The 13,146-nt window shown below is 39.2% G+C and overlaps 1 protein-coding gene across 1 annotated transcript in view; it reads left to right on the top strand.

Annotated features, from left to right (window-relative positions):
* vwa8 (von Willebrand factor A domain containing 8) overlaps window positions 1–13,146 on the top strand; it is an 86,750-nt gene that overhangs the window by 65,256 nt on the left and 8,348 nt on the right. Inside the window, exons 38-42 of the mRNA XM_085135523.1 lie at window positions 1,483–1,591; window positions 2,330–2,486; window positions 6,330–6,438; window positions 8,439–8,564; window positions 9,059–9,217. Of these exons, the coding sequence (XP_084991649.1) occupies window positions 1,483–1,591; window positions 2,330–2,486; window positions 6,330–6,438; window positions 8,439–8,564; window positions 9,059–9,217 (660 nt within the window). The remainder of the gene's footprint in view (window positions 1–1,482; window positions 1,592–2,329; window positions 2,487–6,329; window positions 6,439–8,438; window positions 8,565–9,058; window positions 9,218–13,146) is intronic.

The raw sequence follows: 13,146 nt of genomic DNA, 5'->3' as shown, positions 1-13,146 counted from the left end.
ATCAGAAATGTCAAATCTACTTTTAGACACACTTTAACAGTTGTCTTAAATTTAAAATTGGAACTGATTATACATTCTGTATGCATTCTTTCTAATGGCCAGCAGGGGCGACTCATCTGGCTGCATTTGTATAGACTGTGAAAAAATGACTCATTTTGTGAATTTAGCAGAAACTTTGAAGATGAGTTCATGGTCTTAATCGCTATTTTCAGTTCTTATTGAAAACAACTTGATGTTCATTTTAAACTATGCTCCCCATTGGTGGTTGACAACACAGGATATGATTTAGAAGGACCTTATATTGTGATCAACAAGCTGTGGCTGTGTAAGTAGTGTTCAGAGGTGCAGCTTGATTTAAAACGTTAATGTGAATCTGTTCAAGGATCCAAACATCTGTTGTCTGTCTGGTAAATCCTGTCATCAATAATAGAGCCTCTGTTTAAGCTCAGTACCACAATGGGCATTATCTTGTCCGTATAATCTGACTTGCTGTGTATCAGACTGATGCTCCTAATCTGAACTAAATATAGAGAGCACTGCTGATCCAGCAGCTTCGTGCAGGTGTGGGAACAGAGCCTGAGCTCTGAGCTCGTCTGTGTGTCAGTGTGAAGCGTGGACACTGGGTGAGGACGGGGAGGGGAGGGGTCCTTTTCTGCTGCTCCCTTCAGATAAGTCTCTGTTAAGTTAAGTCTCAGACCACAAGAAACCAATAAAAAAATCAACAGCAGAAAAGATAATAACTTGAACATACACACAGCGCTTTCCACAGTTTACAAGAGACCTTCTTCCCCCCACAGATACCATTTGAATTCCTGCAATATGTAAGAATGCAGCTGAACCACAGGGGATACACTTAGTCTCCCACTGAACTACCCGTTTCTCTCTCAGTCCTTCAAGCGTGCCAGACTCTGGCCTGCCGCCCTGCCTCAGAGTGAGAGGCAGCATGCTGATTTTGGCTCTGATGGTGCCATTGAGATGGACCTAAAAAAGCAAAGTTTTAACCTCTGTGTCTCCTTCCCTCCGTCTATTATGCCCCCTGCAGAGAAAGACAGAGCTTATTCTGTCCATTCTGCTAAGACCTCACTACTAAATGATAGAGACTCCTTTAATCCTAATAATGCTTTGACTGATAATGCTATGTAAATGACTGTTTGGTTGTGTGTATGGCCCTCACATACTAGTTCAGTGCATCATGACATTGCAGAGAAAGGTTTTAGAGAAATGATCTGGGCTTATCAAGAAATGATGGCTGATCTCAAACCGGATTACATTAGGTGCTAACACACATACTTAGATTCTTTTTCATAATATGGATACATTTTTAGCTTGTCAGTTCAATTTACTCTAAAATAATAGAAATACCGAATCTTTCTTTTGTGCATTTTTGTTATTTTGTATCAAAAAATGAGCATGTTTTTGTTGGATGTTTATGGCATTTTTATGACATCACCCACATGGCTTCCCTTCATCCTATCCCTGCAGATCACCATCCAGAGGGACAGTGGCCTGGATGTCAGCGCCCCGAAACATGGCAAGATCGACCCCCACAATGCTCCTCATGTCGGGGGTAACCAGTGGGCAGGAGGCACAGGTAACAGTTGTTTCTGACCACATTGTAACATGCATGAAATAAAAAAAAAATCCATGTGTCCAAATATATCTACAGAGCCTTCTATAAACCCATTGCCAAAACTTGTAATTTAACCTATTAATAAGTCCCTAGTATTGTAACTACATGCATGACACATTTTCGACTCTTTCTTCTGCTAACATTTTTTTTTATTTGACTGGAAGAGAATGGATCCCCTTGAAGTGAGAAATTCCACCACCAACTAGTGTTTTGGCAGCAAAATTGCTGAACTTGGTTAGTCTGCATCATAGACACAACATAGATTATGTATCGTCATCTCAGGCACAAATCTCTGGCTGTGAAGATAGAAGCCTCACCCACCTGCTGTTCAAACCCTCTTGTTTATGAGGGCAGCCAATCCGAACAAAGCTGAAATGGCTTCTTTCAGTCAGAGGCCTAGTAATAAATAGGCACAGACAACTCCAAAATAAAAATTTCAAGCTTGTTAGCCGCATTATAGGTCCTTTTGATAGTCAGAAGATGTGGTCAAATTTAGAAGGCAGCAGGCAAAATTTTCATCAGTCGTAGTGGTGAAACAGTCAGTTAATGTATCGTCTGTCAACAGAAAATTAACAACTTTTATATAGTCAGTTATAATGATAATGATCTGTTTTACATTTGTGAGGTATGGCAGTGCTTTTGTGTCAACGTTTATTAATGACAAAAGCTTTTGTAACAGTTGAATCGCTTTCTCTACAGGTGGCAGAGACACGGCAGGGCTGGGTGGCAAGGGAGGCCCCTATCGTCTGGATGCAGGGCATAAGGTCTATCAGGTTTCACAGGTGGAGAAGGATGCGGTTCCTGAAGAGGTCCGTAAGGCAGCCCGAGAAATGGCTGAAAAGGCCTTCAAAGAAAGGTAATATGCATGAAATGCATGCTAAAAATAGCTGTGCAGTGTTGGAAAACACGCTTGATCTTTAACCATATCCAAATAGAGTTAACGCCACAGGTGCAACACAATGGAGAGGTGTGCAGACTTTTTTTGTTGGTTTTTTGTTCACTGATTGTTGCAAAAAAAACAAGTGTCTGAGGTGTATAATGTAATGTGATGTGAACCACATGTGTGTGAACAATACGCATGTGTGGGCCATCTGCCACCCCAGGTATGGTGCTCCAAACAACTCCAGGGTGCTCTGTCCCAGCTTAATGGTAAAGCACAGTGGTAGATCCCACTGAGCGACCTCTGTGTGTGTGTGTGTGTGTGTCTGTGTGTGCGTGTTGAGCCTATATTCACTTCAGAGGAGGTTAGGTTGCGAGGGCATCCCTTTCACCAGCTCATCCATGAAGGGCGTCTCTGTTCACTTTAGCTTCAAACAGTCCCCCCTTCCCCCTCCCTCTTTCCTGCATTGCCCTTCTCATACACTGCCTGCTTTCACCCCAAGAGAACAACCTCTCAGAGTCTCCTCTCTCTCTCTTTCCCCCTCTTCTCTTCCCTCTGTCTTTACCCATTTTAATAGCCTTGTTTTTCCAGATTTTTTCCTCTGCCTTGTCTTCATCATGTCTATCATTAAGCTCAGATAATATCTAGTAGCTACATGCTGATGCTCTGCTATTCACTCACATGTCACTCTAACAGGTAAGCACAGACATAGAAATAAAGGGCTGCTTGATTCTTCTTTTCCATGCCACAAGCCAACACTGTCAGCCTTTTTTCCTATTCCTTCCCAATGTGTGTCCAAAGTCATATGTTTACTTAGCTTTAAGTTAAGCATCAGTAAAACTAAGATCTTTGCAGAAACCTTTGAGTAAGTGACACACCCACGCACGCATGCACACGCACACACAAAGATCTTCTGCTTGTTTTTGGTGGTGGTGAAAGACACCAGATAGTAAAACTCCCATTTCGATCCTGTGTTTTGTGGCCTTATTTTTTCCTCTTTGCAGTCATCTTCTTTACAGTTTCACTCTTGCTGCATCCTTGCTTTTTATTTGAATTCCATAGTGAGTTTATGGACGGGCACTTAGGATCTGCCTCCTCAAATGCAAGAAAAGCAAAAGTTATATATAAGCAAGAAGAAATGCTGGTTTGCAATGCAGGTTTATTTAAGATGGTCCAACCAATCAAAATCTGAATTTCCCTTTGTTATCATGGAAAAAGCATCCTTTGGTCTAAATAGGTGCAGGAGTATCCAGCTTGCTGTTAAAAGCCAGCATCCATAATGGTATTGGTGGGTTTGAGTGCATCTGGTATAACTAACACTTATATTTGAAAATGCACCACAAATGAACAACAGATCCAGACGCCTTTTTGGAGACCTCTTGTTTCATTTCCGCAAAACAGAGCCACATCACATTCTGCATGTATTACATCAGCGCTGATATCAGACCTCAGCACGTCATGTCTGGCGTGCAGACAGTTTTTCCTGTGCTGCAGGAAACACTGAAAACATTTGATGGATTATGAACAAAAACTGCAGGAAAGGGAGCTGTCTGAAAATCCTACGTCAAGGAAAAACTGGAAAACATTTGAGTTGCAGTTGTCCCTCTCAGTTCCCGAAGTCTTCCAGTGTGGTTTCAATGAGATTCGTTTACAAATAATCACGTTGTTGTTAAATTTACACTTCACCCACTGGTTCAGCTCGGAAACACGATTGCAGTTATGTTTAAGGAAATCCAAAGCAAATACACAAGAATGAGGTTTCCTAAATACCAGAGTAACACATCCAAATCCAAAAAATGGATGTCCCGCTTCAAGATTTAATGGGTGTTAACAAAGCTGTTATTGTTTTGTGAGGACTGTATTTCAAAGTTTCATTGCAATGACTGTAAAGAAATGCTCACATAATGTGACAGTTAATAGTCAGGCGACCACAAAGGCCTATTTAACCGCTCGGTTCCTCTAATTAAATGCATGACAATAAAGTAGTGAAAAAAACACTATGAAAAATAGGAAAATAAAACTGTCTCTGTCCTTGGAAAAGGAGGTGTTTTGAGTGGAGGACAGCTTGTTTAGTAGCAGGGAGTGTCGACCTTAAGTCTTTGTTTTTGTGGTTGTTGTGTGTGAGTTTTCAGTGTGGCTCCACCTTATTTAGTAAAAACCCTCTGTTGCTCTCTCCCGTATAAGTCAAGGTTCAGGAATTTGCAGGAAATGGCTCCGGCCGCTGGCCAGAGTGTCTGCTCGCCACATCCATTGCATGCATCCTCACACTGATGCACGTATACACACACATAGGAATGTGTGGAGGAAGGCGCTGCTCTTGTTTTGTGGGCTGACGCGACGCAGTAAGAATACACAGAAACAAACAAAATGGCTGTGTGTGTAGGTCAGATATTACTTAATGCAGATCAAGTTTGTTTATTGTACATTTACCTTTATTTAATTTCCTTTTAGATTCATTTGACATAGATTCTACTCCAAGAGTCCAACAGGACACTAATGTGATATGATGAGTGGTACACCTAACAGCTGAGTAGTAAAAACTTTGTATCATTTATTTATATAAGTTGTAGGAAGGTCATTCACAAACAGTGAGGATGTGCACAAGGGATACTCTGCAAACAAATTTAGACATGTGTGCACAAGTGATAAAGGCCTTTAATTCAATCCAATTTAGTTTTAAAGAAATAAATAATCATAATAATAATTCTGTCGTTATTTACTGTTTTCCAGAAGAATACAAACCAAAAAAGGCTCATGGAATTAATTCAAATAAATTAAATTATATAGTAAGGTTAGTCATAAGGTTTAGGCTTTAGCAAACCCGTTTATTAAAATATATTCCAATAAGCAACCCTTTCACTACAAGGCCCCAGTCGTCATATTAGTGATCATAGATCAATTATAAATGCTTTGCATCATGAAACTGCATTCATTAAACAAATATCATTATTGACACTTATATACTGTTTTTGAAGCCTCCGTTAATGAAGCCTGAGATGCAGTTTCTTTTTTTCTAATAGGAAGTAACAAATTGAGTGGATGCAAATTAAAAATATTAGCTTTTCAAACTACAAATTCTTGTCTTCATGCATGATTTACCTGAATTACATTTTTTAAAACTGCCATCCAAGTGTTGGTGATTATGAGTTTGTGTGTGCGTGCGTGCGTGCGTGCGTGCGTGCGTGCGTGCGTGCTTCCATGTGTGAATGCATGATCTGTTTTGATTGCATAGCCGATGCCTGTGCAGTCTGTGTCAGTATTTTGTCTGAATCTGCTCACACACAACCGATCCACACAGATTTGTTGCAGCCTGTGATAAATAAGGATTACTATCATCCCTGCATTGGTTTTTTAAGTCACTGCTCTGAATGTCTGCAGTGTTGACGGTCTAGTTGTCACCAAAAGTTTCAAACGCGTGTCAAAGGATTTCACCCACTTTGCACACACATACACACACCAGCATGCAGGACCCTTACCACGCTTAAGGAAGATTCTGTGTCTTTGTGTGTAAGTAATACTAAAGTACCTGCACGTTGGCGTTACACCGATAAGCATGACTTGGGAAGAAAGGAGCACCTGTGTCTTGATGCCCGCAGGTGTGTTCTGGAGAGCACATGGGTTCATATTTAGAAACACTCACCCTTTGTCAGTTTGATCTCAGGTGTCCTGGGCTACTGAAAAAAGGGCTCTATTTGTACTCTTTCTGTATCTCACTGCCTCTAGATGCACACGGTGTTAATTTGGACAATAAAGGTTTAGTCATAGCTAATGCCATGCATCTCCCCCTCCCCTCTGTTTTTGTCTGACTTTTTGTCTCAGGTTGAAGGAGATTGATATGAGTGAATACGATGCTGCTACATACGAGCGCTTCTCCAGTGCCGTGAGGAGACAAGTTCAGTCACTCCGCATCATCCTGGACAGTTTACAGGTTGGCATCACACAACACACTGTTTGTGTTTAACACAAGTTTCCTTGTTTAAAGGTATCAGTGTTTTTGCAACATCCAGGTTCATCTGCAGTAGCTTTTTTTATTTATTGCTCAGTCCCAATATTATAAAATGAGTAAAATATCGAAAGCCAAGATTTCCAATTTGCTGGTTTAAGTGGTTGCTTGTAATGACAGGCTCGTCTTTGTCAGATCAGTTTATTTAAACACCATCAACTCAGGCTGCAGTAGCTTCTATTGTACAGCTTGACACTGAAAAAAGTCATGGGGTCATAAAGTCAGCAGATGACAATTGGTTGACCTTATACATCCTCGCACGTGGTGCTGGACACGGAAAGAGGGGGCGCTGTCCCCCAGGAGCACTCTGATTTGTTAAAGAGAAAGCGGACTAAGATCACAGGGAGTGGTGGTATTGTCTACGTTTCATTATTTTGGTTTCCACTTTCCGCCCTTTGTTTGGGCGTCTTAGTGCGAGCGTCTCTGGTGTGCTTGTTTGTGTGTGTTCATGGGCATCTGACAAGAGCGCAATCATGCAGCCACGATTACAGAGCAGTGACACTGAACTGCGCTCTATTATTCTTCTATCCAGGTGTGAAGCTGTTTTTTTGGCATGTGTTGTGCTGCGGAGGGTGTGTGATTTTTTTTTTTCCATCCAGGTGGGCTTTGAACATGAGTTTGGTTGTAATTTGCGTTTGTCCTTATTGCCTTGGGCGGCTTCTTCACTGGAAAGATGATGGATATCCCACTAAAACCCAGCAGGCAAGACGCTATGAAGTCATGTCAATTTTTATGCCATTCCTACAGAGGGACTGAAAGGAGTCATACACACGCACACAAACACATAACTATAAATGGCAAGCTTTCAATAAACTGATAGTGTATTGTTTCCATCTGCTGGGGTTTTCCTCAGGGAAAACCTTCTCTATTTACCTCTCAACAATAGACTGGCTTGGAACATACAAACGCCTCAGCCGGCATTGTGAAGTTCTAAAAGTAAGATATCAGTCTGAGCTGACCGCAAAGTGAATTACGTGTTTTTATTTTAGGTTATTGATGAGGAAGAGTATCCTGGCTTTTGCGTCAAGACATTTCATTAATATGACATTTACGTGCCGCACTAACACAACACCTCTTTCAGTTACAGTTCAACATGGCTAAAAAAAACAGCGCCTTGAGCCAACTGTTGTTGTGAATTGGCACCATGTGAACAAAATTGAACTGAATAGTTAAATTGAAGCTGACACCTTGTATTTTAAATGAGATGCACTTAAGCACCAGAAGTAATAACTTCAGTCTGTTGTATTTCTGGATAGGTCATTTTTGTGCCTGCTTTGAGAAATGTTGTTGCGTCATGAATGAAGAGAATGAGCATCCATTTATGTCAGAATGTGCAATCTCAATCGTTTGTCATAGTGAGGGAAAAAGGGATCTGGTTCCATTACCTTTGTTTGTGCTGTTCTACTGTGCACTGCATTCAGAAAGGTGAAAGTAGTTGTTACATCTGTTACTACTTATCAATGATGTGAAGTCATACAACCTTGTTATTGCTGGCTATTCTTTGTTTCTTTGTGTGCTCACACGTCATTTACCGTGTAAAGACAATATCAAGACACGAAACCAAATATCCTGACTCACCAGTAACTGCAGGAGTGACCTAAAGAGAATGGGGAGAGGCACATCGGGTTTCCTCTTTGTTTGACGTCTTCTCCCTAAAGATCTCCTTCCGCTGAGGGAAAGATGAGGGCAGGACAGGGAGTGATGGCGCTCTTCCTTTCAGGTTTTCTCCTTGTAACATCACAAGAAATGGGGCCACAGATTCAATGTAGCCTTAGCCTCTTTTTGTTTGCTGGGTGTGAGTGCTAGTTGTTGGTATTGGTGAACTTTGAGCTCCTCTGTCATCTTTAAAAACCTCCATCAAAACAAAATCATCTCTCCCAGGCATGTTTGGCTTACTTACTCTAATTTGGTGGATGTGCTTTCAGGCTAAAGGGAAGGAGCGGCAGTGGTTAAAGAACCAGGCTCTGGGAGAGCTGGATGACACCAAGATCATCGATGGACTGACTGGAGAGAAGGCTATATATAAACGCAGGGGAGAGCTGGAACCAGAGGTATTTGTTTTTTCTTGAAACTTTCTTATTTTTGAATCTGCCACACCTCCAAAGACTGCTACGCTCACTCCCACAGTCACACATAATTTTGACCTTTATCTGTCAGGCGGTACATTCCAGCGGTGTGTGTGTGTGCGAGATTATTATTACACCCTGCTGTTTCTGCTCCAGCTCACTCAGTTTCTAGTTACGTCTTGTGCTGTCATCTGTGCGCGCATACACACAGCACAAAGGTAGTTCCCACACTAATCATGCCAACACACACTAGCCCATAATATAAATACTGTGTTTTTCTAACGTATTTAGCTCCAAGTCTTACATAGTTTTGGTCTGAGCGGAGCTACATTGAAATAATTGCACCCAGTTTTGAAATCCCGACCTTGTGTAAAATATTATTTTTATGTAACTACACCAGCTAAAGTAGGGATTTTAGCTTGATTTAATCAGTAGTTGTTGATGTATTTATTTATTTAGTAACTTATGTGTGCTTACAGCTGGGCAGCCCTCAGCAGAAGCCCAAGCGGTTACGGGTGTTGGCCGACGTGTCGGGCAGCATGTACCGCTTCAACGGTGTGGATGGCAGGCTGGAGCGCTCCATGGAAGCTGTTTGTATGGTCATGGAAGCTCTTGAGAACTATGAGCACAAATTCAAGGTGAAAACGCCACATCGCGCATCACAATACAGAAGATTCTATGTGACTTTTCCTAAGTCAGGTGATAGATAACAGCTGCATGTCCAGTATATGGAGTTTACTTCACATGAACAATTACTGTGCTTCCTTTGTGTTAGCACACTTTTATATAGTACACTTCATACCCTATATACTTAGTTGTGTAGTGCATGAATCAGTGTTGTCTCATATTAGCGTGGAGGGGAAGAGAATTTCAAAGCATTTACATGCACCTTGACAGCTAAGATAAACAACGGACTGACAGCCTAAAAAACAGGTCTAGAGTCATTTTTCAGGTAAAGAATAAAATACTTAGACTGACCATTAATTGACCGGATCAGTTTTTTTGTGTAGTATTCCACGAGTCCTAGCTGTAGTGAATTTAAATGGCTCAGTATGCTATTGCAGTATCGTCCAATATATGATGTTTTTCCTGCATTAGTGTAAATCTTTATTTTAACTTAAGTATCAAGTAGTCGTACATGAAATAATAACAACTATTCAAGCTTTTGTTTCTGGTGTGAAATTCATTATTGCCATAATTCCTGAATTGCACCCAGGTAACCTCGTAAATCAAAACATGCAGTGTGTCTTTTAAAGCCTTTCTCATGCCACACTGTGATCTAATTTGTCAGTGCTTTATTGGGTAGGAGTTGGTAATACAGTTGACGCTTTTCATGGAAAATCAGGAGTCCGTTGTAGCCACGAGAAGTGGAATCGGTCCAGAGATGGAGCATGAAAAGAGACGGGGGGAGACAGGAGTGCATACAAAAAAGGTTTTGGAGAGAGACAGACTTCTTGGCCCCTTAGTGACACTCAAGCCAACCTAATACTGATCACATATCACACAAACTCGCATACACATTTTTCAGTGTTCCACATGGCATTTCAGTCTCACTGCTGTCTTTGAATAACACTCCTTACATAAAAGAGCATCTGGTAACGCATAAGATATATACACTGTCACCATGTGCCCGTGCTGCCCGCAGTATCGCATTATATGTGTGTTTGCATCTTACAATCATCCACCATCGATAGTCAAACGTGTCACTTTATAGTTTGATGCCTTTTTTTAGTACACTCTTTAGGCACCCATTCACAATCCTGAAGTGGATGAAGCCCACTGTGGATTGACATGGCCTTAATTTTGGTGACATTGAACCTGGTTAGATTTAGAGCTATGTGTTAGACTTTATGAGTCATGTAGCAAAAAAAAACCCGGAAAAACAATACAAAATTGACAGCACCAAAAGGTCTTCTTACCCAGCAACAGTGATATGGATGCATGAGACACACAGTCGCATACCTTTGACCACCACAGTCTAACTGCCCTTATTAGATGTGGCTCATATACATAATACCTGGGTCTTCAAATAGCTGCCTGGGGGCTCACAGTGTCAGGCTGAGTGTGAGCTGCCATATGTAAGTCAGTTATGATGGATGGTCTAGTGGAGACATGTAAACCTCTGACACTGTTAACATCTGTTAACAGTGTCAGAGGTTAACATACTTGAGACACTGTTAACATACTTGTGAGTACTATACGGATGAACAATTCAATATGGATATTAAAATGGCAAATGCATTGTCGGTCATACATTTCAATAGTAGAAGCCTGTATAAAAAATTTTCTAAAATTACAGAATGTTTAAGTAAGTTAAAAAAGTTAAATATAATTGCAATATCAGAAACTTGGCTCGATAATGACAAAATTAGTGAAATGGGACTGGAAGGATACGAATTATTTACAATGAACAGGGTGAATAAAAAAGGAGGCGGTGTTGCCTTATATGTAGATAAAGTTTTGAAATGTAGTCTGATTGAATGTATGTCAAGCACCATAGATAACGTATTGGAATGTGTCACTATTGAAATCCATGTTGAAAAAGCTAACAATATAATTATAAGTTGCATCTATAGGACACCAGGTTCATGCCTTGAGACATTCAATGAAAAACTTGCTGCTATGTTTAGCAACCTAAATGATAAAAAAGTGCAAATAATTTGTGGTGATTTTAATATAGATTTGCTAAACCCAAATGGACATCAGAAAACAACAGATTTCATAAATACAATGTATAGTAACTCCCTTTTCCCTGTAATTATAAAACCAAGTAGAATAACAATTGATACAGCTACATTGATAGATAATATATTCACAAATAAAATTGACCATGAAATAGTAGGTGGACTTCTTATAACTGATATAAGCAATCATCTTCCTGTTTTTGCAATTTTTCAAAATTATTTTGGGATTAAAACTAAACAAAAGAATCAAATATTTGATATGATACGACTTAGAACAACAAGAGCCATTGCTGCCCTCCAGGTGGACTTAAAGGAACACAATTGGAATGAGGTTTTTGCAAATGAAGATTCAAATAGTGCATATGATGCATTCTTATCAACTGTAATTTCACTATATGAAAAACATTGTCCTTTAATGAAAATCACTAGAAAGCATCACAGATCAAATAAGCCATGGATCACAAAGGGGATAGAAGATGCATGCAAAAAGAAAAATAATCTATATAAGAGATTCATAAAACAGAGGACAAAAGATGCTGAAATAAAGTACAAGTTATAAAAAAATAGATTAGTAAATATTATAAGAACAAGTAAGAAAGAATATTACCACAAATTATTGGAGCAAAGTAGAAGTAACACACAAGAAACATGGAGGATATTAAATAGTATAATCAAAAAGGGCTCAAAAAATAAGAATTATCCAGATTATTTTAAAAAAGATAAAGATATTGTGCTTGATAAAACTAAAGACATTGCAAATGAATTTAATGATTTCTTTGTAAATGTTGGCTTTAATTTAGCAAAAGAAATTCCAGAGTCAAGAAATAATAACGACCTAAATAAACATATTACTCAGAATATGTCCTCCATGTTTATTGGTGTTGTAACTCATAGAGAAATAATTAACATTGTGAAGACATTTAAAAATAAAAAGTCCACTGACTGTTTTGGTATTGACATGATATTAGTTAAAAGTATTATAGAATATATAGTGCAACCTTTCGCATACATTTGTAATCTGTCCTTTCAAACTGGTGTATTTCCCTCACAAATGAAAATAGCAAAAGTTATTCCAATCCATAAAAATGGAGAGAGAAGTCAGTTTACCAATTATAGGCCAATATCACTGCTCCCACAGTTCTCAAAAATTTTAGAAAAGTTATTTGTTAATAGACTTGATAAATATATTGAGAAGCATAATCTCCTAAGTGATAACCAATATGGCTTTAGAGTGAAAAGGTCCACTTCGATGGCAGTGATGGAACTTGTAGAAGGGATATCTAATGCTATAGATAATAAGGAATATACTGTTGGTGTTTTTATAGACTTAAAAAAGGCGTTTGATACGATTGATCATTCTATATTAATGAATAAACTAGAGAGATATGGCATAAGAGGGTTAGCATACAAGTGGATGAAAAGTTACCTGGATGACAGATATCAATATGTCGAATTCAATAATGTAAAATCTAAGCAGTTGAAGGTAACTTGTGGTGTTCCTCAGGGCTCTGTGCTGGGCCCTAAATTATTTATATTATACATAAATGACATATGTAGCATTTCCAAACTGTTAAAATGTGTATTGTTTGCTGATGATACCACTCAGGTAAATGCTCTGTATTGCTCAGGTAAAAACCTGGAACAGCTTCTGACTACAGCGGAAAAGGAGTTAAATATATTAAAAAACTGGTTTGATGTAAATAAGTTATCATTAAATATAAAGAAAACAAAATTGATTATTTTTGGCACTAGACAAATGAAAAATGTATCTAAAATCAGGGTTAATGGAATTGAAATTGAAAGAGTGTACGAAAATAAATTTCTTGGAGTGATAATTGATGATAAGCTGAGTTGGAAGTCTCATATAAACCATGTGAAAACAA

This window comes from Neolamprologus multifasciatus, chromosome 16 (assembly GCF_963576455.1).
Source record: "Neolamprologus multifasciatus chromosome 16, fNeoMul1.2, whole genome shotgun sequence".
Lineage (NCBI taxonomy): Eukaryota > Metazoa > Chordata > Actinopteri > Cichliformes > Cichlidae > Neolamprologus > Neolamprologus multifasciatus.
Note: the sequence above shows the minus strand (reverse complement) of the source record. Positions and strands in the feature narration are given on the sequence as shown.